The sequence below is a fragment of the Talaromyces amestolkiae genome (genome assembly GCF_001896365.1).
Source record: "Talaromyces amestolkiae strain CIB chromosome Unknown scaffold23.1, whole genome shotgun sequence".
Taxonomy (NCBI): Eukaryota; Fungi; Ascomycota; class Eurotiomycetes; order Eurotiales; family Trichocomaceae; genus Talaromyces; species Talaromyces amestolkiae.
The window spans coordinates 31,605-58,502 of NW_024468059.1; the positions used below are offsets into that span (position 1 = coordinate 31,605).

At 47.7% G+C, this 26,898-nt stretch overlaps 7 protein-coding genes across 7 annotated transcripts; 3 read left to right on the forward strand and 4 right to left on the reverse strand.

Annotated features, from left to right (window-relative positions):
* Positions 1-2,154: 2,154 nt before the first annotated feature.
* Positions 2,155-3,787, reverse strand: BHQ10_009167 (uncharacterized protein; the record flags this gene model as incomplete). Its single annotated transcript, XM_040882053.1, has 3 exons — positions 2,155-2,470; positions 2,519-3,590; positions 3,643-3,787. 3 exons carry the CDS (start codon positions 3,785-3,787, stop codon positions 2,155-2,157), a joined length of 1,533 nt encoding a protein of 510 aa, XP_040737669.1.
* Positions 3,788-5,528: 1,741 nt separating this feature from the next.
* BHQ10_009168 (uncharacterized protein) lies at positions 5,529-13,343 on the forward strand (the record flags this gene model as incomplete). The annotated part of the gene is made up of 6 exons (XM_040882054.1): positions 5,529-5,625; positions 5,689-6,295; positions 6,365-7,628; positions 7,692-8,145; positions 9,739-10,856; positions 11,976-13,343. 6 exons carry the CDS (start codon positions 5,529-5,531, stop codon positions 13,341-13,343), a joined length of 4,908 nt encoding a protein of 1,635 aa, XP_040737670.1.
* A 787-nt stretch (positions 13,344-14,130) lies between these two features.
* BHQ10_009169 (uncharacterized protein) lies at positions 14,131-16,092 on the forward strand (the record flags this gene model as incomplete). Its single annotated transcript, XM_040882055.1, has 6 exons — positions 14,131-14,421; positions 14,513-14,635; positions 14,730-14,882; positions 14,945-15,793; positions 15,863-15,923; positions 15,977-16,092. 6 exons carry the CDS (start codon positions 14,131-14,133, stop codon positions 16,090-16,092), a joined length of 1,593 nt encoding a protein of 530 aa, XP_040737671.1.
* A 269-nt stretch (positions 16,093-16,361) lies between these two features.
* Positions 16,362-18,775, reverse strand: BHQ10_009170 (uncharacterized protein; the record flags this gene model as incomplete). Its single annotated transcript, XM_040882057.1, has 4 exons — positions 16,362-16,564; positions 16,623-16,826; positions 16,891-18,575; positions 18,672-18,775. 4 exons carry the CDS (start codon positions 18,773-18,775, stop codon positions 16,362-16,364), a joined length of 2,196 nt encoding a protein of 731 aa, XP_040737672.1.
* A 904-nt stretch (positions 18,776-19,679) lies between these two features.
* Positions 19,680-21,365, forward strand: BHQ10_009171 (uncharacterized protein; the record flags this gene model as incomplete). The annotated part of the gene is made up of 1 exon (XM_040882058.1): positions 19,680-21,365. One exon carries the CDS (start codon positions 19,680-19,682, stop codon positions 21,363-21,365), a length of 1,686 nt encoding a protein of 561 aa, XP_040737673.1.
* Positions 21,366-21,713: 348 nt separating this feature from the next.
* On the reverse strand, positions 21,714-23,324 carry BHQ10_009172 (uncharacterized protein; the record flags this gene model as incomplete). Its single annotated transcript, XM_040882059.1, has 4 exons — positions 21,714-21,804; positions 21,868-22,849; positions 22,911-22,961; positions 23,024-23,324. The coding sequence occupies 4 exons, from the start codon at positions 23,322-23,324 to the stop codon at positions 21,714-21,716; spliced, it is 1,425 nt and encodes a 474-aa protein (XP_040737674.1).
* A 1,017-nt stretch (positions 23,325-24,341) lies between these two features.
* On the reverse strand, positions 24,342-25,948 carry BHQ10_009173 (uncharacterized protein; the record flags this gene model as incomplete). The annotated part of the gene is made up of 5 exons (XM_040882060.1): positions 24,342-24,980; positions 25,046-25,411; positions 25,471-25,690; positions 25,757-25,853; positions 25,909-25,948. The coding sequence occupies 5 exons, from the start codon at positions 25,946-25,948 to the stop codon at positions 24,342-24,344; spliced, it is 1,362 nt and encodes a 453-aa protein (XP_040737675.1).
* Between the last annotated feature and the right edge of the window lie 950 nt (positions 25,949-26,898).

Genomic DNA, 26,898 nt, shown 5'->3' on the forward strand with positions numbered 1-26,898 from the left:
ACCGCGCCATCACATCAGGCTTCCCTCGTAGGGTTCCGTAGCTCAAGCTGTAACAGTTCGTACATAGCAGAATTTTCAGTAATATTTACAAAAGAAACTATTTCAAAATATGAAACTGAGACTGACGAACTGAAGAACAACTTAATTTATAATTTTAGAAATTCTACCGCTTTTTATTAAGAATCATATCAAAGTTCTTGATAATGAGAGTAGTTCTAAAAGATAGACCAGAGCTATTAAGAGTAGCTAGTTATACAACCTTATATAACCTCATACTGTATTTTGATATATGCTAGATAGCGAGGGGCGTAACAAATACTCAAATAGAAATACGCAGAGTTTCGCGCGGTCGAGTGTGAGGCAAGGTCAAATGCCATCAAAATCGTGGTACACCTAAGAAGACCGACAACATGACGTTTCTGGCGAGAGCGGTAAGTACTGTATGCTCCAAGGGCTGTTTTGATGAGAGACCCAATTTCTGGCCAAGTGGGAAACTAGCTACAGTGATATTCGAAAGCGCCTTGCCCGAAATCCACAAGTCTTCATTCTTTGAGGAGATGATTGATCGCCCTACCTCCATTCAGCTAAACGGCAACCGAGAACATGAACCATGCGGTTTCGATACAATAAATGATGGTACCTCTCCGCCATGATGGTGAATTGAGCTGTTGATGAGGACCATCTGAAGAGAAGGGTATGTCGCGGAAAGCAAAGCATTGAAGACACGATTTAATTCGAATCAGAGGTGTTGTTGACGAGGTGTTCTCTCCTGCTTGGTGATGTGAATAGGGATACTTATTCAGAGCCGGACACCAATGCATATTCTCACTTTCTGGTGATCCTTATTTGGGGAATGGTGTGATACAGTATAGATAGTATATATAGTGAATAAGCCTGCTGGGTATCATGCAGCTAAAATGAACATATTCAACCTGAGATACTTGCTATACCTATGCTTTATTCACTCTAGCATTTCTTTTTATAAGAAGTCAGATAGAAAGCGTATATAGTCTATAATGACACGTATGTGATCACACGGGACACGAAGCCGACAAGGGTACAATTAAGTACGTTCGCAAGTTTTACAACCATTGTCAAAAATATGGAAAATCACTAGAGCAATTCAATTTTATTCTACAAGATGCTCTACTTCAATTATACTTTTATTATTAATATCTTTGATATCGACAATAGGACAGTGCTCCATGCTATCTATAAGACGACACAGTTTCAAGCTACTTATTGGCTACCGATATAAAGGTAAAGACCAAATAGGACACACTACATTTGATATGGATTGATATATATTTAGGACCACCAGATTTTTGTAAAGAAGTGGGTTAAATGATAGTTTGAACGTGGGTATTGGCTACAGAACACTTGCTGAGCCGATTACTATGAGAACTTGGTACGCAGAGTGTAAGAATAGACAGAGTAATGGTAGGTGTTGGGATTGTACTAAGATAATTGCTTGATTCATTTCTTACCACTCGACAGGGACCTTCGCTCCTTACATACATGTGCGACCCGATGTTTAAGCGGTACCATGCATGAGGGAAATCTGAATTCGTCATCAAGATATTGCACGTTTACAATTCTGCCTTAAATTGCTGGCATCAACCCTTTGCGCAATCGGATTGGTTCTTAGGATCTTGCGCTGGAATCAGCCTTTACACGACGTTCCACAACGAGATAGGGCCAAGAAGATGCCAGTCTGTGGCATCAGTGACACCGATCTCTTAAGCTACCGAGCAAGGATAGATTGTTCTATAGTCAAGAGCGATCAAAAGTGCCCTATCGGCTTTATTACGCGTGCTATATCTCGTCTTCACGTCTTCTACCTTACACAGCACAAATATAGTGGGAATTATTCAGTTGCACACTTACGATGTAAATGAGATTTATGGTATAGATTATATATATCCTGTATTTGGCATAAGAGCATCTGGAGAATCACTGTCCTGTTCTTAAGGAATCACAAAATCCACAATAGCAAGAGTGATCAGATACATACATACGATTTCAAACATGAAGCTTTCCAGTACGTTGCGTAAGTAAAGTCCGAACTTACCCGATATAGGACTAAACAAACAATCTTGTCACCGTCATTATCATCTGTAATTGTTGCCGGGAGCAAAACAAGGTTTGTATTTATCAATCACTTCCACGACTAGAAACTTTGCCCTCCGTCTGCGGATCAGAAGTCTCTTCTGGATCGAAGATAAAGGCCACCTGTTCAAGGGTGCGGCCGCGCGTCTCAGGGTAGAACAAAAAGGCCATCACGAGGAAGGAAAGGAGAAAAAAGACAAACGTAAAGTAGTACTTCCAGCCAATACTCCCAAGCGCGATGGGGTTAACAAACATATTGAATATGCCTGCGGAAATACCTGCGCTCCACATGACATTGAAGCCCCTGGATCGGAGCTGGTATGGCCAGATTTCAAGCGGGTATGAGATGACTAGTGGTGTTCTAGATTATATTAGCAGGGTACGCGGACAGAGGTATGTTTCGGCTTACAGGGCAATGTCATAGCCCCAAAAGAAGACAAAAAGGAGAGGAATGACCGCAATGCCTACGGCAGAATTTCCTGTGTTCGCGAATGAACCTGAAAGTCCAGTAATAACAATATAGCTGGCCAACATAGTTGCGGCAGAAGTAAGGAACAAAGGTCGTCGTCCTATCTTTTCGACAGATACTGCGGCAGCGACAGCCCAAATGAGATTCCAGAGCTGCAAGCAGGCAGAGATAAGTGTCTGGTCAGTAACACTGGTGATGCCGACAGTCTCGAGGACGAGAGAGAGATAGTACGAAACAACACCATTGCCACTCCATTGACTAAAAATTCCTAGAGTAACTGAAATAAGGAGTCTCCACCTGTTGCCTTTTGTTTTAAGCATATCCGCATAGCTGGAATTGGAACGGGCTTGCTGTTCGGCCTTAATGGTGTTTATAATTTCCGCACTCTCGAACTGGACTAATGGGGAGTTAATATCTCCACCCGCATGATGTTTTGCAATAACCTGTGCTGCTTCTTCGTTACGATCCATAGATACAAGCCATCTAGGAGACTCTGGCGCCATAAAAAGGCCAGCGAACGCTAGAGCCGGGAATAGGATTTGCAAAAGCGATGGGATTCTCCAGTCCCAGGAGTTACCGTAATTCCTCGTTGCAAATGTTATCCAAGCTGAGAGGACACTGCCAAGGTAGTAGCCGCACTGAAAGCAAGAGGACGCGATGGCTCGATGGGTCGGGTAGGCAATTTCGGTAATGAGCAAGGGCGCACAACTATAATACCACCCTGTAGCAATACCAATCAGACCACGCGACACAATAAAGGCTGCTGGGTTTTGGGCAGATGTTTGGACCGCGGTGCCGATAACGAGAAAGAAGCAGCCGATGTAGAGGCCAGGTTTGCGGCCATATCTGTTGCATATCGAAGCAGCGACGAAGAAGGAAACACCGTTCATGAACCAGTAGATTGCGTTTATGAATCCAAGCCAAGCGCCTCTTGGCATGTTCATAAACTCGTTCCACCGAGGAAGCGCTTGGAGGCCGTTCATCAAAGCTCCGTCGTATCCATTGGAGGACGCTTTCGAGATCAGCTACTCAAGTCTGCAAACGGTGATTATAGTGTGACTTACAGAACAGGATCAATGACAAAATGAAGAAATTGAGCCTTAAAAGATGGGCTCTACGATACCAAGGCCGTCCATCTGAAGGCAACACTGATTCCAAATGGACAGGGACAATGTCATCTGAATTGACTGAAACGTCGGGCGCACCCATGTTGTAATGGTTAAATAATTTGAGGGAAAGGTCAATTGTAAGTCTAGTTGCTATGATGACGAGGATGGAAGGGAAGGCAAAATCCCAGGGGATTGGTGTCAAATTTATACGCAGCCCGATCTTATCGTCTGACTCGACTGGAGAGCTGGCATGTATGGAGCTCTAACATTATCAAATAATCGGATTCAGTGGGAGTATCTTGATAGGGGCCAGTCTGAGGGTTGGATCCAGAGCTGGTGATAGGTGCGGCAAATCCTAGTGACAGACCTCGGCGCTTTGGGCAAGTTTGGCTGTGAACTGAGGGGGAAATATTTGTGAGCGATAAAGAGATAACGCAGCGCAGGCGGAGAATTACCAGAACAAGAAAGGTGCCTTACAATCTTGACGCTTTCTACGAGCCGATTGGCTGACATTAAAAAGGGTTCTCATATGTCCGGGAATCATTCAATTGCGGGGAACACGGGGAGTCGCGGCTAGGTCAGCTATCAGAGACATCTCTACAGTTGATTTGGAAATTGATAAGGAGCTATGAACACCCTAGCTTCAACAGCTCAGGTCTCGGCCGAGTCTACCATCCGCAAAATGGTAAGCGGTGATGGTTCAGAGTTAGGTTTAGGGGACATGGCGGGKATTTTCTTTTTAGTAGAATTTTTAACTGTTATAAAGCGATAGACAAAAGAGTGCTCACGACAAGGAAAGACAGAAGAGAAAATAACACCAATATTGAGAGATCATCATAGTGCAAGCATAGATGACCGTAGAAACCATGACTTCTAGAGAAATGCCCCTTTTGGATTTATTCGTCTGTAATCTTAGTCTTTACGTACCATTCTTCTAATCAATCTCTATCATGGTCTTCCCGACTGTACGGTTCACAAAGTCTTATATCGTATGCCATTTTGCCATACCTTTCTGATATGAGAGGAGAGCGGTACTTCTGTAGACCACTAGTCACCTTGCAAGCACCGCATGCGCCGCTAAGACAAGAGGACATTACCTGGAACCCTGACTCTGTATATACGTCAAGCAGGGACTTGTTGGAAAATTTGGTCGGGCTGTCATGTCTGTTCTCGTCCGGGTCTTTGACTTCGACGTCGAAGGGTTTGCTAGAGTCTTCTTAGTGGAGTATGTTATCTGTGAAGCTAAGCTCGCTACGCGCTAGTGATGCACGAGCATTCCTGATCTGATGTCTGCTTTCAATAATGGTACTTGAAGTTGCGCTCAACTGTGTTTCTAGAATTAACTAAATCTCACCAAGAAGTCAAATAATGTTAAGCTCTTATATACCGACACTTAGATTCTGTGGAGAATATTGATCAACTTTCCTCACAAACACCGAGTGAGTGATGCTAGCTAAAAATTGACGCCTTGGATTGAATGAAGCTATTAGACCCAGTAGGCTAATGTCGCTAAAATTTGAGGAACTTGGATACTTCAATAAACGGACAGGTTCAAATGAGATTTAGGGCATTTTTAACGGTTTAAGTTTACACGTTCCGAACGGCTCCGGAACTCCGCGCCAGTTCCCCGAAATTTAGGTGGAGGAATATTGGTGTGTCGACTAGTCTTAGGAAACTTTCTACGTGATTATTGATTTTCAATATACAATCCTCATGAGAGTAGCTAATATCTCACTTAAAGAATAAATATTCATACTTGTCCTTGATTTTATAAATGATTCCGACAAAGCCTGGTAGTCCTATCTTAGCTTCTTCGGGACTTTTGATTAGAAACCATCGCCATGTCTCCCTTCATGAACAATGCACGGCAGGGAGAGCTTCTCGTAGATGAGCTTCTCTCTAACCTTACACTTGACGAAAAGGTTGCCGTTCTCGCAGGTAAGCACCAGAGAATTTCAAGCGCGCGAAAAGTTAGGTTTCCCATTGACTCTTCGGAATCAGGCAAGGACTTTTGGCACACGACACCACTCCCTGCTCATGGTATACCATCTATACGCCTCTCAGATGGACCGAATGGCATCCGTGGCACAAGGATCTTTGACAGTGTACGATCTTCGTGTCTTCCTTGCGGAACGGCACTGGGTGCTACATTCGATACGGACCTGATGTACGAACTGGGACAGTTGCAAGGACAGGAGGCAAAAGTAAAGGGAGCCGTGGTTGTCCTTGGTCCGACGCTCAATATACAAAGGGGTCCATTGGGTGGTCGTGGCTTTGAGTCTTTTTCAGAAGATCCGCTCCTTTCTGGCCTCTTGGCTGGACATTATGTCCGAGGCGTTCAACATGAGAACGTTGCGGCGACTCTGAAGCATTTTGTCTGTAATGACATGGAGGACGAGCGTATGGCTGTCAACGTTCTCGTCACTAAACGTACTATGCGTGAGATCTACATGCTACCTTTTATGCTAGCCATTTCCATTGGAAACCCGCGGGCAATCATGACGGCATACAATAAGGTTAACGGCACACATGTCTCGGAAAGCAAGGCATTACTACAAAACATCCTCAGACATGAATGGAAGTTTAACGGTCTCGTCATGAGTGATTGGTAAGACGATACACGTTAGCTGGTAAACCGTTATAGAGCTCTATCTAACACCGGTTGCTTTCTTCTCAGGTTCGGAACCTACAGCACGACGGAGTCGATTCAAGCTGGAGTCGATTTAGAGATGCCTGGCCCAACCAGATGGAGAGGGGGAGCCTTACAACATGCTGTCATGTCAAACAAGGTCACTGAGGAGCAGATTAATGACCGTGTAAAGCATATTTTCGACCTTATCAACTATACAAAAGCTTCTGGAGTCCCTGAGAATGCTCCAGAGCAGCATCTCAACCGCCTTGAAGACCAAGCACTTTTACGACGGGCAGCATCACAGGCCATCGTCCTTCTCAAAAACGAAGATAACATCTTGCCATTTGCAAAGTGCAAGACGACAGCAGTCATCGGACCAAACGCCAAAGTTTCCCGTTTCTGCGGCGGTGGCAGCGCATCCCTTCTCCCATACTATAGCATTTCACCGTATGACGGCATTATAAAACAGTGCGAGTCCGTTATCTTCTCACAGGGCGCCATGGACCATCAGATGCTGCCGCTGTTAGGTGAATCTCTCAGGACGAAGTGTGGTCAACAAGGTTTTGAGTGGAGAGCATACAATGAACCCACAACTACCCAAGATCGAAATCCAATCGACGAGCGCATCCTGACAGACTCAAACATCTTCTACCTGGACTATGAAAACGAAAAGTTGGCGCCTGTATGGTATTGCCAAACCGAAGGCATCTTCACCCCTGACGAAAGTGGCCTTTATGACTTTGGTCTAGGCGTGGAGGGCACGGGCGAGCTTTACGTCAACGATACACTATTGATCAGAAATGTCGAGAATCAGAGACCAGGAGAGACTCTTTTCGGATCTGGCACAGTGGAGGAAATTGGCAGCAGAGAACTCGTTGCAGGCGAAGACTACATAATTCGAGTTGAATGGGCCTGTGCCGCAACAAGCAAACTACCATCGCGTGGTCCCGTGGGCGGTGGACACGGCGGTCTAAGATTCGGTGCCTGCAAGAGAATTGATCCCGTTGAAGCCATTGACGCAGCCGCAGAGGTAGCGAGAAATGCTGATCAAGTCGTGCTCGTTGTGGGACTAAATGGAGAGCTAGAATCTGAAGGAACAGACCGCAAGACTATGGAAATGAGTGTCTACACCAATGCTCTCGTGTCCAAGGTGCTCGCAGAAAACCCCAATACTGCGGTGGTAGTCCAATCGGGGACACCGGTCGGCATGCCGTGGATAGATGAGGCTAAGGCAGTTTGCCATGCCTGGTATGGCGGTAATGAGACGGGAAATGCTCTTGCGGACGTGTTGTTCGGTGAAGTGAACCCAGTAAGACGATCGAAACCTTAGCAACGTATCTCGAGAAGATAAGGCTGACACTTTGACTCCTAGTCTGGCAAACTGCCGCTAACGATTCCACATCGACTTCAAGATAATCCAACTTACTTCAACTTCCGAAGCGAGTTCGGGCGTGTTCTCTACGGCGAAGAGGTATATGTTGGATACCGTTACTATGAGAAGGTCGATACCGAGCCTTTATTCTCTTTTGGCCATGGGCTATCCTACTCCACCTTTGAGCTAGGTAATCTGCATGTCCACGGTGGTGATATTATCGAGATTACGCTGCAAGTAACAAATAGGGGATCCCGCGCTGGAGCTGAAGTTGTTCAATTCTACGTCGCGCCGCCGTTGACGTGCCTAGTTGAACGCCCGGTGAAGGAGCTTAAAGCCTTTCGCAAGGTATATCTTGAATCACAAGAGACCAAGCATATTACTGTAAATTTGGATGCCGTGTCCGCAACGAGCTACTGGAACGAAAGCCGTGAGAAATGGTGCAGTGAGGCTGGTGAGTATAAGCTATTAGTTGGTACAAGCAGCGCAGTGACTCCGCTGATGGTAAAGTTCACTGTGGACAAGACAAAATATTGGAAAGGTCTTGCACCTCACATTGACCAGTGAGCAGGATGATGAGATACGATTATACCGGATATAGATAAGTTCTTCCAGCATTTTCTCAAAGCCATTAGCAGTGTAAACCAGGGGACAAGAAGAGACCATTTAAAACCAGTCAACATTTTGAAATCTCTTTATCTTTAGTCCCTAAAGCGTGTCACCTTAGTAATTCATTACACGTAGGTATGAAATCGAAGTCCTATTTCTGCCCACAAGTTACTCTGTCCATATAGTTTCCAGTGGCTCAATTCCAGCTGATCCAAAATGTAGGCCAAAAGCCACGGAACTGGACCCGCTTTCATACATCATCACTGGCCTTATCATCAGGGTTGATCGCCAGATGGGTCTGCTTTTTGAGTTTCGCTTCGTTGGAAACACCATACTTTACCCAGTAGTCTTGAATTGATTGGTTGTTGCCAGCAGAAGGGGGCTCCATATATTATTATAATGCAATAAGTGCTTCATATTTAGGTATGTTTTTTATATCACTCATTCAGTCAAAAAAAAAGCTACAAGGGTACATTGTGGAATGAGGTTCTCAATCCATCAACCGGATGGATATTGGTATCTTGCGAACTGAATAGCTTGATATTGTTGTTCAAGGCAACTACCAGAAACACGCGGTAATCTATGAGATTTTATTCCACCTTCAGATATCCTTTTAATATCCCAGTGGATATCGCTTGGAAATCTTGATCCTTTAATAAAAGAATTCTTGAAGGTTTGTATGTGACAAGAGAAACCTGGCAGTCTGGCTCCTCGGGTGTTTAGCCGAAGACTGGGGCGAGGATCTCGGGAAGCGGGGAGATCTCGGACGGACCTGGATAACGGGGTTAATATGTCTGTGTACTTACCACCACAAGCATCATCCAAGAAGAATAATCGGGGACTGTCGTCACTGGCTTTGAACTGAGTCTTGCTCTCTAAGAGCAAGATGGTGCTTCTTTGCGCCCACGATGGTATCAAGCCCGACAGCCGACGCTGTGGTGTCTCCTGCGAGTGCACCAACAAGGACCGTTGCGCGACATGCATGTGACACATGCCGTCTTCGAAAAAGGAAATGTATATTTGGCGGGAATGCTAGCATTCAATGGACAAACGCGACGCAGACATCAGACTCAGGCATCAGATGTAATAACTGCAAGAGGTGGGACTCTCAGTGTACATATGCATTGCCCTTGAGAACTCGCGGGCCAAAAAGGAAAATGGACTACGGACAAAACATAGCCCATTCCACTCCTTCGGAAGGAGATCTAGCCATCGACGCCAGTGTGATCAGTAATCAAAGTCCGCTCTCTCAACAATCCTTCTCAGAACCTTTGCCTTACGTCTGCAACAGCTCTGCGTTGCTTGCAGAGCCTTCAGAAGGAACATCAGAATCACATGCCACATTCGCACCTCTGTATACAATCGATGATCTATTCTCACGAGAGCTTCTGAGGTTTATTCTAAACGATTACGTGACATGTCTACCCGTTGGTTCCAGTGATCCACAGACCATCCTTTGAGGTGGACTTTAGTCTGTATCGCGATCCCCAGGATGAGGACTTTGTCACATTGATCATTTCATTGTGTGCCTTTACAGTCGCTATTTTACCTTCAAGGTTGCAAAAGTATCGGGATGCATCGAGTCTTCTGCCATTTGTCACGCGCACAGACATGGTGAACCACTGCTACAAGCTGAACCAACAATTTCGAAATACAAGCTATTTCGATAGCGTTAGCCATCAGAAATGGGCCAGTTCATTTCTTCTTGGCCTCGCCTTTCAGCAAACTGGTAACACCAATCTTTGGCGGATGTTTGAGGTGGAAGCTATGCAATTGTCGCGTCTACTCGAGGTACATCATATTTCAAGCTATAAGGGGCTCGATGCCATTGAATGTCAGCTCCGAAAAAAAGCTTTCTGGTTGATGTTTTACGGCTATATTCACCAAACGTACAGTTTGCGACATGAACGGCTTGCGTATCTCGACACCACTATCCTGCGGCATATTAATCTCGAAGATCTTATGCCTACCCCTGTGGATGACGAGTTCATCTCGGTCAATGGTATACTTCCGTGTCCCGATGAAGTAGCTTCCACATCCTTGACCGCAGGCTTCAACCTCCATTCACGCATCTTCGCCGCCGTACTTGATCCGCCTTGTGCCAATGCCAAACAGAGTTGTATTTGCTGCGAAACAAAAGACCCTGTGCGACTGCTTGCTGCTCTCAAGGATCGCCTGGCTCAGCTCAAGCATATGCTTGATGAGGTAAATCCTGCGTTCCAGCCTTGGAAGACCAACGCTGCGGGTACCACTACCAGTGCCATCACTACGGATCTTGACGAAGTCGCAAACACCCAACGCGAGGTTATCCGAGCCAATGTTCATGTGACGCATTTGTGGCTTCAGACAATGCTCCGCGAAAAGATTGATGCACTTATAGCTGCACACACACAATCAGTCTCATCATCCCAAGGTGCCGCAGATCTGTTGAAATTCACTGCTCAATTAACACCAGACACCACTTCTTGGGATGAACGAGAAGCCATCAGTTGTCAACTCTTGCACACTCTAAGATCTTTCTCTCACTCGGTTCTAGAACCGAATGGACTTTCTTTGGTAAGTACATGAATCCACCGACTCTCAGAATATTCGCACGTCACGACGAAAGCGGTTAAAAAAAGATTGGAAAAGTAACAAGTGATTTTGACGCTAAGGCTAATTTTTTCATGGATATTTAGGTCTACAAAGTTCGTGATGTTGCCACTTCGCTTCTAGCATGTCCATACGATGCTCATGGGCAACATGCACAACAAGTCAGAGAGTACCTGCACGAGTTTTCTCATATCTTGTCTACGCTTGACGCAAGTGAGAAGGTAAACTCACACAATTTACAAAGTTGGATTGATAAAAGTCGAGACAAATATGACACATCTACTTGATTTTACCTCGAGTGATAGTACAAGAAAAACCCAAAACGTCCCCCCATATCATCAGCTGACCATGCATGGGCTCTGGTACCATGATATTAAAAACGATATCAAAGAGGCTACTAGCAGAATGCCCATACTCATCAATATTGATCCTACTACAAGCGTATAATAGGATTACAAGCAAGTGAATGACTGAACGAGGAAATATATCAAAGATACATATGCCATTTTGAAGATTAGATTTTAATCTTGCATAGTCGCGAGTCATACGTTTCTTATTTGAGCGTTATGAGCTTGTTCTATGCATAGATTCAAGTCGTAAGAATTGTCATTATAGTTAGTGGATCAAGTCTATCAATTAAGTACTTCCTTAGTTGCGCCAAAGAGGTTGCTCCCCCCCAAGATTGTTGATCAATAAAATGCTGCACTTAAAGTTACTAAGCACTACATAACTTTTCCAGGGTGGAAATGGACTTATCTATCACTGAGTTGTTCTCGATCGCAAGTCCGACCCCCTTATCTTAGATCCCCATGAGTCGCGGCTTCGACGGGGAGACACGGTAACATCCCACAAACCCCACGCCATAGGTCCCGTGACCGAACCGCCAGGCAGCGATTTCTCCAACAGCGCAGCCAAGGTATCCTCTTAATGTATTGGAGAAGAGTATTTCCGCACTGGTATAGGTGATTTCTCGGCCAGCTCCTCAATCCCGCCCAACTGACCTCTCTTATCGTCAAAAGGCACACTGTCAGAGTCTGCTCCTCTATAGATAGCGTTCTCTCTTTGCTCTCTTGCATCCTCTAGTTAGCCGATCAAATGGAGCAAAAGCTGCGACAACCTGGTATCTTCGGCCAACTTTGCTGGGACACATACACCGTTATTATCCTCGGTTTCCCAGACCAGCCCGGGACCACTCGCGACGATGTCCTGGCTACTCTGGATAAGAGCGCGCTCAAGTTGCTCGAAGCGTACCCATCGCTTGCTGGCCAAGTGATCAAGACGGGCCAAACTGCCACCAACTCTGGCAAATATGAGATCGTGCCTTATCTGCCGCACCAGGGAAAATCACCCGTACTCCGCAAAGACTGCACAGAGCTTTGTCCTGCGTATGGGGACATTGTCAAGGCGGACGCTCCCTTTGCTATGCTGGATGGCGGTATTCTCTGTCCAGTCAAAGGCATGGGCTACCGGTACGAGGCAGGCACCGAATTGCCAGTCTTCATCGCACAGGCCAACTTCGTCGATGGTGGCATTTTACTCTGCGTCGCCTCCATGCACAATGCCCTCGACATGAATGGTCAAGGGACTGTCTTGAAGATGTTTGCTGCCGCAGGCAGGGGCGAGGAGTATAATGCGAAGTTGGTAGCAGCGGGTAATCGGGACGCCGATACGATCGTGCCTCTTCTGAAGCCTGGGGAGCTGTCTGCCGATCACGACTGCATGCGTCGTGCCTCAACACTTAACGCCGCTCCTGGACCAATGAAGTCTCCAAGACCAATCGACTGGCACTATTGGCGCTTTTCGGCGAAGGTGCTTGAAGACCTGAAAGAGGAAGCTTCAAGTGGACGCACCTGGGTTTCCACCAACGACGCTCTCACCGCTTTCCTCGTCCTACGCCTCACTGCAGTTCGCGTCCGCGAAGGACGAGTTGCAAAAGACGAGATCGTTCAGCTGCAACGGGCGGTCGACTCCCGGTCGATTCTGAATCCTCCTGTCGAGGACGGCTACCTTGGTCACCTTGTCGCCCTCGCCGACACGACATGGAAGACTGCACAAGAGCTCGCTGATGCCTCATTAGCCGACGTTGCAGTTGAAAGTCGAGAGTCACTCAAGAAGGTCGACGATCACTTCGTTCGTAGTCTCGCCACACTAATTAACAATACCGAAGATAAGACCACAATCTTCTACGGAGCCCGCATCAAACCCGGGAGAGATTTCTTGTGCTCCTCGTGGGCCCAGCTTCACTGGCTAAACAAATGCAATTTTGGCAAGGGTCTTGGTAGCCCAGACTTCGTTAGGCGTGCACGCATGTCGCCTGTCCCTGATTTGACGTACATCATGCCAAAGAACCGCAACGGGGACATGTTCGTTGCTACATGCTTGTTCCACGAAGACTATGTGGGACTGGCCAACGATGAGTCTTGGAGGAAGCGGGCTGATCTTACTGGCTAAATTCACGGTTCATGAGCGTGTGGATGCGCGCAAGGCCGGAAGGTTAGAGGATAATGAAATGCATGATTGAATTCTGACAACCAGCAGCAGAACAAGGTCGAGAATTCAATAGTTTCTTTTCTGGATGTTTATAACCTACATTAGTATAATCAGAAGGAGTATTGGAGTAAAAATAGAAGTTTCAGACTATAGATGCTTAAAGATAACCTCAAGCCCATGATAATAGATGTCAGGTCACATAATATAGCCACTGTCAGTCTCGCGCCAACATTCCTCGTGACCAGAAGCCGTCAATGGAGGTATTCAATACCAATCTCGGATGTGAGTCGGGCAGTGAATCTGGTGGCCCATACCGAGAGCAATGTGAGACGCGGTGTAGCGCTGGATGCCTGCGGACCTGTGCGGCATATTGCAGGCACTCTAGAGAAGAGATATCACAGATAGGGCCAACTCCGGTGCATCTATTTTCTCTACACGATTCCCTTATCGCTAAGGCCTAACGAAATGTGGGGTTCTGTCGATGCTTTCGATAGGGGACACTGTCCACATTCCGAATTTCCCCCGAAGACTCCTCGGTGTAGATAGCAGCTGGTCGTCAGCGATAATCGGGTGATGCAAAGCGTGGGATGGCTGAGCAAAAGCTTTAATCCTCAGTGTCTTCTCTTCTTGGTGCTTCGGATCCAGAGCCTGATATTATACCAGACAAATCCAAGCGAACGACAAAGCACTCCTACCGGTGAAAGCCCAGCATCTGCCCAACAGTATCTCCCGCTAGCACTGTGCTATAATGGCTGAAGTAAATTGGCAAGAACTGATTCAGAGGAAGAGGGCAGTAAGAGATGCCCTCATTCCCGCAGAATGGCGGCTGCCGACGACGATTACTGAAAAGGTCTCCCCGGAGAGCTCGCACAGCGCCTTCGACTTGCTAAATGAAGCTGGGCTCCTGACTGATCGCGAAATCAACATCACAGAAAACAACACTGCAACTAGTCTAACAGCAAAGATCGCCTCGGGTAAGCTTTCATCATACGACGTCGCCGCGGCATTCTGTAAGCGGGCAGCACTCGTACATCAATTGGTATGCCGCTTCTGCACTGCGCATTTCTTATCCAGAAACAGACGTTCCCTCTCGTGATGGCCGGTCCGAGCTGACTCCAATTGTCCATTAGACGAACTCCCTGACGGAGATCTTCTATGACAAGGMGCTCAAACGCGCGCAATGGCTTGACGAATACTTCGTCAAGGAAGGTAAAACAGTCGGACCCTTTCACGGCCTGCCCATCACTCTCAAGGTATGTATACGTTACCTCTGAGTAGTTGATTAGAAGAACTGCGTTGCCGATAGCGGACCCGCCACCAATGACTCCTTAGCTAAGCTTTGGCTAGGATATGATTCATGTGAAAGGCGAGTACTCTACGATGGGTTTCGTCGATCATCTCAAGTATCCTGTTGCAGATGAGCATGCCGTGATCGCCGAAATGCTCGAAGCTGCAGGAGCCGTGTTTTACTGCAAGACCAATGTCCCTCAGACACTCTTTGTAAGTAGTCGATTCGTGCTATAGAAGTTCTTCATCATGAGATCTGACTGCCCATTCTGTAGGTCTGTGAGAGTTTCAACAATGTGTTTGGGAGAACCCTAAACCCCTACAAGCTTTGCCTTACGCCCGGTGGCAGCAGCTCAGGTGAAGCAGCCCAGATAGGTCTCCGCGGATCCGTCATGGGTGTTGGGTCGGATATCGCTGGCTCAGTGCGAGTACCTGCATTGTTCACTGGAGTCTACGGATTCCGGCCTACAGTTAACAGACTACCATTCTCGAAACAGGCGGATCTTGCCTCTAAGGGATGGCAGGGTGTTCAACCAACCCTTGGCCCAATAGCTCACACAGCACAGGACCTCACATTGTTCATGAAGACTGTGATTCAAGCTGAGCCTTGGCGTTACGATTCCACAGCGTTTGCCATACCGTGGCACGATGCTCCCAGGAAGGAGAAGTTGACTATTGGAGTATGGTCGCAAGATCCCGAGTTCCCCGTTTTCCCACCTATTGCGAGGACCATAACTTCAGCAGTGGACAAGCTCAGAGCTGCAGGGCATACAATTGAAGTCATCAAGGCTCCACCAACCATGAAGGCAATGAAGATTGCCATGCGCTGGTTCGCATTGGACCAAGTAAACCTACCCTTCAAATTCCTCAAAAACGGTGGCGAAAGCCCTATAGCGGACCTAGATGCCATGGACCCTGGCAAATTCTTGGACCCTGGATTCATTCCAGACCTTAACGAGAATATTCGCATCAGTGCCGATATACATGACTATCGAGAGGAGTGGGCGAAGATCTGGCACGATGCTGGTATCGACGTCTTGCTTTGCCCCGCCAGCCGTGGCTCAGCCGTTCCACACGGAGAGTTCGGTCCACTGATGTACACGATCCTATGGAACTTACTCGATGTATGTTACCCAATTTTGTCTCATTTACTTCAGATCAATACGTGATCAGTCACTGACCAACTACCATAGTTCCCCTGTAGTGTTGTTCCTTTCGGCAAGGCCGACAAGACTGTCGACTCCAAAGACGGATGTGAGTCACCCCTACTCAGATCTCCTGTGTTCCGCTATTAATCATGTCTCTAGATGATGCGAGCGTCGTTGATGGCGCACCAACGGGCTTCCAGCTGGTTGGATGGCGGTTTCAGGATGAACAGACGCTGATGGCTACTGAGGTCATCGCAGACGCATTGAAGGCCTAATTTTTATGACGGCGAAACAATATTTGGGCGAATTGAGTTCTAATTAAACCAATAATAAAATATAGGTGAGATTAAATGGGCTCACATTAATTGAAGCTAAGCGCTCACAATACGTGAGAAATAGACGGATCCATAAGTTGCAAGAGGTATAGCTAGAAAGTCATAGATACAGGCCCAAACTCCTTCACCCAATTATCGTAAGTACATTGATTCAGATTCTTTTATGAGTTTTACCATTCGATATTCATTGCCGTGGTTGACGCAGCAGATTACCTATCCAAGCCCTCAACGAGCCCCGGGTCGTAGATCTCCGATGAATAAAGGTGGAACATCTCCATATCTCCTATTCCAAGATGCATCATCGTTTCCAATGGATTTGGAGCAGAAGCGGACGCCGGCTGATGGTCAAAATTTGGGCCAGCCATTGACGACAGGCCATCTGACCCCTCATTCTGGGCCGCGACAGTAGCATCTGGATATGGTGTCAGGCCATTATGTTCCATCGTCGAAGTAAAATGAGTTTCACGTACCTTCGGCTGTGCACACTTCCAACATGTTGGTGATGTATTTTGAACAGCTTAAGACGAGACCGTTGTCATGATCCAGCCTCTGGAAAATGGTCTCTACTTGCCCTATAAGCAACTTGCAGATTGTCAAAGCAGTTTCGTCCGCTGCACCTTGTCCATGCTGCGTCCAGAGAATGCGGCCAAGAACGACCAATGAGGCTGTGAACACTGTTCGTCAGGTTGATTAGTCAATGATTTGGTAAAGCCATTACACAGATAAAGTAGAGCTGACCATAGTAAAGCGTGTAGTAGCCAACGCCTAGGTTGTTATTCCCCGATCGATCGGCCATGAGTATGGTATGCACGAGTTCAATAGTGCTCTGCGCCGATCGAACGCACTCGTGAGCCTCTCCCATCGCAAGTTGAATGAGATAGGATGGGTTGCCGACAGACATTTGGTCCCCGCCAAAGAGGTGTCGAATGGTATTGCAAAGAAGGGGTCTGTGGATGAGGATATTGATGTTGTGGTACCTTAGTGTAAGAATGACCCTAAGGCGATTCAATTGACTATTTTCTAGAAGCATCTTTGATTTGGTCTCGCATAGTCGAAGGTTCGGTGGCAGGGTCGCTGACCATGAGCGGAGTTGCTTTCTGAATTGACCTGAAGCCTGCAGAGGCGCCATATCATCAGGCTCGGGCTCAACATTATCGATATTGCCGCCGTATTGCTGCTTGAGAGAACCGCTCATGATTTGATATAGTCGGAAGGAAACAGCGAGGAAATCGCCATGAATATCAAGGTTGGTGCTTAAGCCATCTGGAGATGATAAGGCACGCTGGGGTGGTGGCCAGCTGTCCACCATGTACTCATCAGGAACGATGGCTGGACGCCCAAATGCAACACTTAAGACCTTGTCCATACAATATATTACAACCCATGTTCGTCGACCATACTCGGCCTGCAATGCGTCAAAGCCTGCCCGGGTTTGGGCGCTATGAAGTCCTAAAGCCATGGCTGATCGGACGGCCAGCCCGTGAATATTCCATGCTTGCACCGAGCGTTGAGCACCCTGACAATGAAGGACGACCAGAACGAGATACTGGACAATCTCAAGGCTAATTACCTGCTTTGACAGCTCACCACAGAGACCTGTGGCTCTTTTGAAGAAGATGTTCGCCCTCTCTTGGCGTTCTSGAGCCGATGGGATGGTGTCCCGGTCAAGGCTAATAACTGTGGCAAAGATGACGTTGAGAGTGCCCAGAAAGGTCCTTTGGACTCTCGTCCAACCATTTGCCTTGCAACCCATGTACGTCTTCCTCATCGATTCTCTATTAATGAAAGGAAAAACTGTGCCACCGGTGTCGAAATACACATCAAGCATTCTGTCCATCTCTTCAGCTGAGGGAAGGGCGGTCATTTCTTTGCGGTCCGTACCTGGTGATACTGCAAGCGGGTTCGCATAATACCGGGAGGCTTTCGCCATGTTGTATTCGTTGAGGTCCTGCTGTCGGTCCATAGACACCTCTTCTCGCCGCGCACGGTTGCGGATGTGATTCACCGCACTGAGGAGAAGACGTGTGAAATAGATGTTAGAAGAGCCACCAAAGAATGCCGAAGTGTGCTCCTCAATGAAGGTCATAGCCATTCCATTGGTAGTAGCATCTTCGTCTTGAGGCTCCTCAAGGCCGGTTGCACGCGGAAGGCTATCATTGGTTTGATCTGAAGCCGCTGATAGCGGTCTAGGTGGGAGTAGACTGGACGACCGATACCCAGCATTGCCAGCGCAGGCCGAGAGATGGCCTTCAAGAACATAATTGAGTCGTTGGACCACCTGCTCGACATTGGAGACACGTGAATCCAAATCTGACATGTAATCCTTACGAACAATTACGTTGGCCGCAGACTCGCCGGGCTCATATTGACAGTCAAACCCAAGGGCAATGCATGATGCACACGAAGGGCGTGTACCATCGCATCTGCGGCATCACAGCCCAGCGGCCAGAGTCAGCGCACCAGGTACAGAGACAAACAACCCTAAACGGGGAAATTGACCAATGAGAGCTGTCGCATACCTGGATTTGCGCAGACGACAAGCAGTACATGCGAGAGCAATTCGCCGTCTTTTGGCAGCAGGGACCGGTGCCTGGTCCGTTTCCTTCTCGGTTGACGGCGCCATTACTGTCACTCGTGTGGTCCGGGTGACGGGGGGAGAATGGGAAATAAGAACTGGAGAATGGCGACAGGCGGCAATGCTCGGGTAGCTGATTCTTAAGCAGAAGCCGGGAGGGCAAGCACCTGGATTTTTCTGGCAATCGAGCGGGGACACGAGGACGAGTCTTATCTCGGCTTTCCAATTTACGACAGAGCTGATCGAATGACTGGTATCTAATGGACTCAAGAGAAGAGAGATGGATAGGTCACGCAGTCTCGACAGCAGTTGCGAATTTTCTTATCTACGGAGTCTACGAAAACACGGGCACGCGGCTGGGTCCCACTGCTTGGGGCCAATAGAATAATAGCATCAATGCTTGCCGATCGACTGAGTGAGCTGTCCAGAACTTGCTATCTCTACACATCCAGCGTATATACTACGAGTAGTACAAGTTGTGTATTATTAGCTGGAGCCATTCACAATAACTGCATGTTTATCTCCTTGATTGAGGTGAAGACGGCCTTGGGGAACTCGGCTGCCTTCGGATAGCTGCTGAGCCAGAGCTCCAGGTCTGTTCTGTGTAGTGTGAGTATCGCGAGCCCCAGTATCGAAAAATTATCCATCGCTTATCATTTACAAGGGACGTGCCCATCAGCCTTCGTTATCTAGAATGCTGGGTTGAATGCGAGCTGCCACAACCAGTCTACGGCTGCTGGCAACACACAACTAATAGCGGGGCAACTTCGCGGAGCTTCGGGAACACGCCACCATACACCAAGCGTTGCAAAACCTCATGCGCGAAGAAGATGAAGACAATCCACCATTAACGTCGACACGGACTACGATGCACCGGAGTGGATGAAATCCTGCTCTATCAACCTCTCAGATTCGACTTCCTACCCGGACGCTTTGCTTCGTTCTCTGTACCATGACCGGTCTCTCCTCGACAAACATCTCGAAGGAGACAGTGACAAAGCTAGAGCATGCGCCGTGGCCTGAGGAAGCGACTTTGCTTCAAACAAGAACTGGCAAAGTCAAGAAAGCCGCCCTAGGAGGAGAAATCACATCCGCGATTTACAAGAAGGAATGTGATGGACCAATCTTTTGCGGATCAACTGGATTGCAGGGCGATGAACACGCTGCTCAGTCACACGGCGGCACAGAGCGAGCAGTGCATCAGTATGACTCAAGCCACTACCCTGACTGGCGATCAGAACGAGTTCCGAATCCTCACCTGTATGAGACTGGTGCGTTTGGGGAGAACATAACTACGACAGCTTTGAGCGAACACAACGTTTGCATTGGGGACATATATCAACTTGGCAGTGAAGTCTTGCTGGAGGTCAGCGAACCGAGACATCCATGTTTCAAGCTCAATGCACGCTTCGAGTACCCGAGAATGTTGAAGCGAACCATAAATACCGGACGTTCAGGCTGGAACATGCGAGTACTGAGGAGCGGATATATTTGCAAGAGCGACAAAATGGTTCTGTTGGAGCGACCGTATCCGGAGTGGTCCATCCTCAACGTGCAACGAGTGATCAGAAGCAAGCATGTCTCCCTCCACCTCCTTTCGAGATGCATCCAGCTTCCCATGCCTGATCTGTGGCTGGGAATTGCCAACAATAGATTGAGGCGCGCTCCGAAACCGTATATCCTAGTTGACGCCGAGCTCATTACGCCACGCGTCCGGAAACTCACTTTCGAACTGAAGGAACCACTCGTGTTGACAGAGCCCGAGTTCGACTCTTTCGCATTTGCTATGATCACCTTTGGACCCGATGGCAAGTTCAGCCGATCTTACTCCATTGTTGAAGGCAACCTATACAAGTTCACCCTTTGCGTATCTCTTGACCGCAATTCTAGAGGAGGCTCGGCGTACATTCACGAGGAAATCAAGGTTGGGGATGAGATTACTATGGCACCAGGAGACAATCCCCTTGCCAAGGAGAACTATCAAAGGTGTGACCAAGGACCTCCGCATATTCTGATCGTTGGAGGCATTGGAATCACTGCTTTTATCCGATTGATTGAGGACTGTGAGAAGAAAGGCTTTCCTTGGCATCTACATTACGCTGTACGCAGTCAAAAGGATGCAGCCCTCCTGAACCGTCTAGCCAAAGACAAAACAACACTGTATGCATCCGAGGAGGGAAAGAAGCTTGATATCAAAGCTATCATTCCAAGGCTGGATGCTGACGGCAAACCGAAAGCCCGGATTTTCTCATGTGGGCCAGGACGCATGATGAAGGAATGTTCCCGCATTACTGGCGAGTACGGCTACCCTGAGCACATGGTTCATTACGAAGATTTTGGCAGTGGAGAAGGAGGTGACTTTGGCGATCCTTTTGATGTCGAGGTTTATGACCAAGATGAGAACAGACACGATCACCTGACTGTTCCAGCGAATAAGTCACTGCTCGACGTCCTAACCGATGCTGGTTTTGATGTCACCGCCTCGTGCCTGCACGGTGCGTGTGGCGCATGCAAGGTCACACTATATCAAGGAGAGGTTGACTATAAGAGCACGTGCCTTCTCTCGAACCAGAAGGGACACGCTCTTCAAAGCTGTGTTGATCGGGGAATCGGGAAAATCAAGATAGAGATAGAATAGAAGGACTTTTGAAATTCCATCATATTGGAGTAAAGGGGTTATGTTATCCCGCTATCTTATCGTCTCTTAGAAAGTCACTGAAATCGTGAAGTCTGAATCGCTGCTGGAAAGGTCTCACCGTCCTCAAATGCTGAGCTCGAATCTCGGTAACGGAGAAAATACAATTCTCATTTGCGCTGGTATTGGAGATGATATAATCTAAGTACTTTATTGCCGCTGCTGTCCTGTGTAGAGTCCGAAGTACAAGCAGTGCTAAACTATAAGACACGATACAGCTCCTTCCTCCGCTGTGTCTAAATTTCATCTCTCGATCTCGAATCACTTTCCCTGACTACGTGCTTTTTCCCTTCAGCTGGAACCAGAGTTATCAGCGCAATCGAATACACGAGTAATCATGCCAGTCTCAAAGGCGGTTTTGATGGCAACAGCGACGGCATAGCTTAGAAAATCACTGTTAGTTCCCTGTGTTATCCTTCAGAAGTAAAAGACATAGAAGACTTACGCTGTTCCAACAACCATGAAGAGGCCGATTAGGGCTATAAGGGCGTGTACAGCGTACTGCAACTTTTGCACGAGGGTGCCAGATCTATAACCCTTAAAGTCATACATCCAGAGAAGACAAGGGAAGATCAGGCTGAAAGGGGCGGCGCAGAGAGCACCAGCCAAGGCGAGTAAGTAATTCAGAATAGGCACAGCCTCAGCCACAATAAAGGCAGCAGTGCCAAGGGCGATATTGATGCCGAGCCATAGGCCCCAGTGGACAAAAGTGTTCTTTTGAAGATGGTCTGAGTCTCTAAGAAGTCGAACGAAGACGTACTTTGCGGCGACATGCTGATAGATGCCGAGGCCGATGATCAGGCCAGGCAGCGAGATACCGTATGAGATCTTCTTAAAGAGCGGCCCCGCGCTGCCGAAAGCGGGAACAGAGAGCCAGCTTCCACAGTAGCGATAGATGACAAGACTTAGTACAAGATATAAAACGCCTACGATGAGACCAGCCAAAAGGCAGGCCTTACGGTAATCCTGGGGCCGACGCATCTCGGAGATGATGGGAAGGAACATCGATGAGCCGCTTGTGCAAATGAAGAGATTCACAGAGCTGACCATGCCCACAACAAAACCGGGATATGCAATGGCTTTCCAGCCGAGGTCAAAGTCGCCAGTTTGAGGGGCTCCAGCAGGCCGGTCTTGCTGGGTAACAGCGACAGTGAAGACAAAAACCCCGATAGTGAAGGTAATCATGCCAAACCAAGTGATCCAGCCGAGCTTTGAGAAAGTACGGACAGAGGAACAAGCAGTAATTAAAATCGCGCTCACCAGGCCAAATACGGCCGTGCATTGTGAGTGGTTGGAAAGGGCGTTGAGGCCTACGGCTGTGGTGACGACACCGCCAGCAGTAATAATAACCTGAAGGACGATGGTTTGAATACCGACGAATTCACGACCAATTTTGCCCCAAATGTGGCCCATCATGTCAGCCAACACTGAAAGGGTGGCATTAGCTAAAGTCTTTTCGGGACTTTCAGAACATTGGGGATTGCTTACTGTGACACTCTGGGTGCCTGTTGCAGAAACTGCCAAGGATGAGGGCAGTGTCTGAGGCTTATTAGTACAAAATGATGGAAAGGACTATGGAATTGTATGACACTGATACTTACAGACGTTCAGAGATGTAAAACCAACAAGAATAATAGAACCGCCAACGGCACCAACTGACGAAATCGCATTAGGGATGGCAAGAATGCTCATGGCAAAGTTGATCTTGCAGAACATGATGGTAGCGCGCTGCCAACTGACCGTTCTGAATTCCAGAACGTCATCACCCGTCTGAAAAACCTCGCGGGACTCCAGGTCGACTACACGGCTCACAGAACCGGCCTTGATGGATTCAGCACGGGCCATGTCCATCTTATCAGAAGAGTGGCACTTCTCATCACAAGGGGAGGGCTCGATCGTCATGGTTGAAGTGATATACGTAGAAGAGTGGAAGGGTGAAAAGGTAAGTAAATGGAACTAGACAGCATCTTGAGGCAAGAACAAAAAGGAGACAGAGCGATCACGAAGTGCAGGGATATATACATGCTGGCCAGATCGGATGCAATTGCTCAAGAGTCGTCTAACTAGGTAGTCGTGGTATGATAACGCTCCGCGCGGACTCCGGATTAGAGGAGACTAATGGCAGTGCAGTCAGTAGAGCGATCTGAAGCTAGCGATAAGGCTTCTTTGGCATGGCAAGCCACAATAATTGCCAAGGAAGATAAGCATGGCTGGTACTCGTTGCCCCTTCGTTCCCTGTCTTTCCCCGTCAAAGAATTGCATGCATATTCAGCTTCAATTGACGTCAATCAGCATCAATCAGCGTCAATCAGCGCATGCACGCTGCCAAGCGACGAATGGACGATACGTGCTCTTCTTTATCTAGCGTAAAATGAGAATCAGCTAAGCACAGATGGACCCGTAGATATACCAAATTATAGGAAGCGTCAGCAATCCCGGTCTCTGCGGGTGGGCCGCGAGAGAAAGGCAACCCGAGCTCACTGATAGTGAAGCATCTTTCTCCGCGAAGGTTCGGCTTTGTTGGGGCAGTAGTATAGCCGAGGCACAGTCATATCTGTGCTGCGATAAGTGCTTTTTGAGTGGGTGAAACAAAAAGCCAGGAATTAGAGTTAAGTAGGATAGTATACTAACTATCCTACTTTTTCCCTCACTCATTATCAGTATCTCTTGATTTTATTCCTTTACTGGCAGATGTTTTATAATGTCCTTTATAATGCACTAAACAAATTGATCTCTGCCATTACCAGTTAGATTGGGTAGATTCACCCCCTCAAGGAGATATGATCTTATATGAAAATTTATACATGAACAAATATCTACATAAGGTGAGTCATTAAAAAACACACTTGTCTATCCATTGTAATAGCTAGGTTCCAGTATTTCCCCTTATAGTTTGGACGGAACGCCATTTTTTGATTATCATACTGAGCCTTGCTGATTCTCTTTCAGCAATTTTGCTTTTTTTTTTCTTTGCATTTCCAGTCGTGTTTGAGACAAAGCTGTGTCAACATCAGCCTGCAAGTCGGGGAACCATAGCCAGTCCAACCAGCCGTTCTGCAATTTGTGAAGAATCTTGTTTATATCATCTCCGCACTCCGGATGCTGGAAGTAGATCATTTTCCCAACCTCGAAGGCCCGATCGAGCTGCCTTTGCGCCCGAGGTCTCCTGACCGCATCATACGCCTTGAGGCCTGCATTGATCTCAATAAGTTGCTCAGAACCTCTAGCAGAGCTCTTCGCAAGCTCCTCGAGAACGTAAGTGAGAACGAGCGCATCTTCTACACCCTGGGCAGCTCCAGCGGCCTGGAACGGCATTGAGGCGTGGGCACTATCACCAAGGAGACAAATTCTGTCTCTGTAATACGTCGAGGTCTTAGAATGATGGAACAAACCCCACTTGACCGTTTTTGCCTTGGCCACAAGTTTTCGGAATCGATCATCAATGCCGGGGATATCGAAATCAGCCATCATCTCCTGATGAGTGACCTGCTTGGTGACCCTGCCCGGGTATGGCCAGGCTTCGTTTGGAGTAGCCTTGATGAGAAGGAAGTTCCACTCCTACGAATGAATATTCTTATCAGTATATGCTTCTCTTGGCGCTGCTATTGGTATGAACCACCTACTTTGCCTCCAGTAATTCGGTATGACACAGCACCCTTGTTATGACCGAAAAAAACCTTCGCAACATCAGTCACGTCGCCAATAATTTCGTACGCCTCGGTCATTGGAATGACAGCTCGGTAGCAATGGGCACCAGAATACACGGGAAGTGCTTCCTCAGGGTGAATTGGCTTCAGGAGATATTCTCGCACAATACTTGCGATACCGTCGGAACCTGCTAGGATAGTGTGGCTAGCAACCTCACCATCCGCAAACCCTAAGATAACTCTCTCAGGTTCCTCCCTGATAGCGGTGAGCTTCTTGTTGAACTTGACGCTGCCGATGGGAATGAAGCTGGTCATGACATCGAGCAACTCCTTTCTGTGAGCCTTTGCGATGGTTAGTAAAACATGGTTGAATGTTCTCAAAAGTAGGCAGGGTTACCTACAGACTTGCGAAGGTAATCCGGATGTCCCCACGCCGACTTAAGGTTGCCATTCCAGGCCTGATCTTGGCCGAGACCAGGCTCGAGCAGTAAACCTTCGAAGAACACCCATTGCGCGTCGACGCCTTTATTTCCAACACAAAGATTCTCGTAGAGAGGACGGAAGCGAGGCTCAATCATATCCAACGCTTGCATGCCATTTGGGCCGAATCCGATACCGGCACTGTCGCGAGAGTGTCAATACAGTAAGACTCTGGTGATTCTGGGCTCCAAGCACTGGGAAACTCACCCAACAACGGAGTACTCCTTTGCTTCCTCGTAGATGGTGAATGGCACCCCCTTCCTGTGAAGACCCATGGCCAGTGCAAGGCCGGCGACACCAGCACCTGTTGGTCATGCTGTTAGAAAGGACCTCAAATGAGTGATGGAATGCCTGCTTACCAACGATTGCGACATTGAATTCGTTCGATTGGACTGCCATGTTGGGTAGGATGTTCACGGCTATGAACTGTTGAAGCGCGATTGTCGTAGGGTAGTTACTGATCAAGAGGCTCAACACTCAAGATTGGTCCCTTTTATCAAGGAGGACAAGACGTGACGCTCATTATCATTCTACACATCGGAAGATCATGGGCTGTTTGCTTGCAGGACGGGGATATTTCGGTTGGCTGCTAACACTGGGCCTGGTTCGAGAAAGCGTTCACCCGTACAGTAGTCCTTAGAAGCTGCGCTTATCTAGTTCTTATCACATACGAGGATTAGCCAGAGATACTTATCTTTTTTCTCCCAGACGATGATTGGGCAAAAATGCTTATCTCCGTGCTCATCCGGCCTTGCCCCGAAGTTGGCCTCGTACGGGAACATCCTTTCACAACTGAGCTGCCTCGTCCCTGCCCACATCGTCCCCATGCTAAGACCATTTTGGGCTTTGACCAATTTCCAGGCTCAACGCAACTCCCGTTGCTACCTTCCACCCGCCTTTTTAGAAAAGGCTAATACAATCCCCACCCTCGCCTATTGCTTTTGAGACGCTGGTGATAACGCCGTCCACCGCAGAGTTTCAGGTTATCAGTTCGATTGTGCGTTATCAAGATCCTGCTGCAACTTTTTTGGGATCCTTATCATCTGGCCTGTGGGATGGGGACTCGCGCGCGTACCAGAGGGTCGGACCATTGACTGGCTCTGATAGTTGATAAGACGTACGTCTTATTGATACAGTACAGAATGACTACATTTTATATCATAAAATCGCTTGACAGGCGTGTGTACAGTTCATTTGCTATCCTAGATCCTCGTCTTTCGTATACCTGGATCCAATAAGCTCATCTGAGCAACGGCGGGAAAAGAAAGGGAAAAAGAATCAGGCTACCCTAAACACACACAGGCCTGCATCTATTGCATTTCCCTTCGACCCTGTCACAATGCTTATTG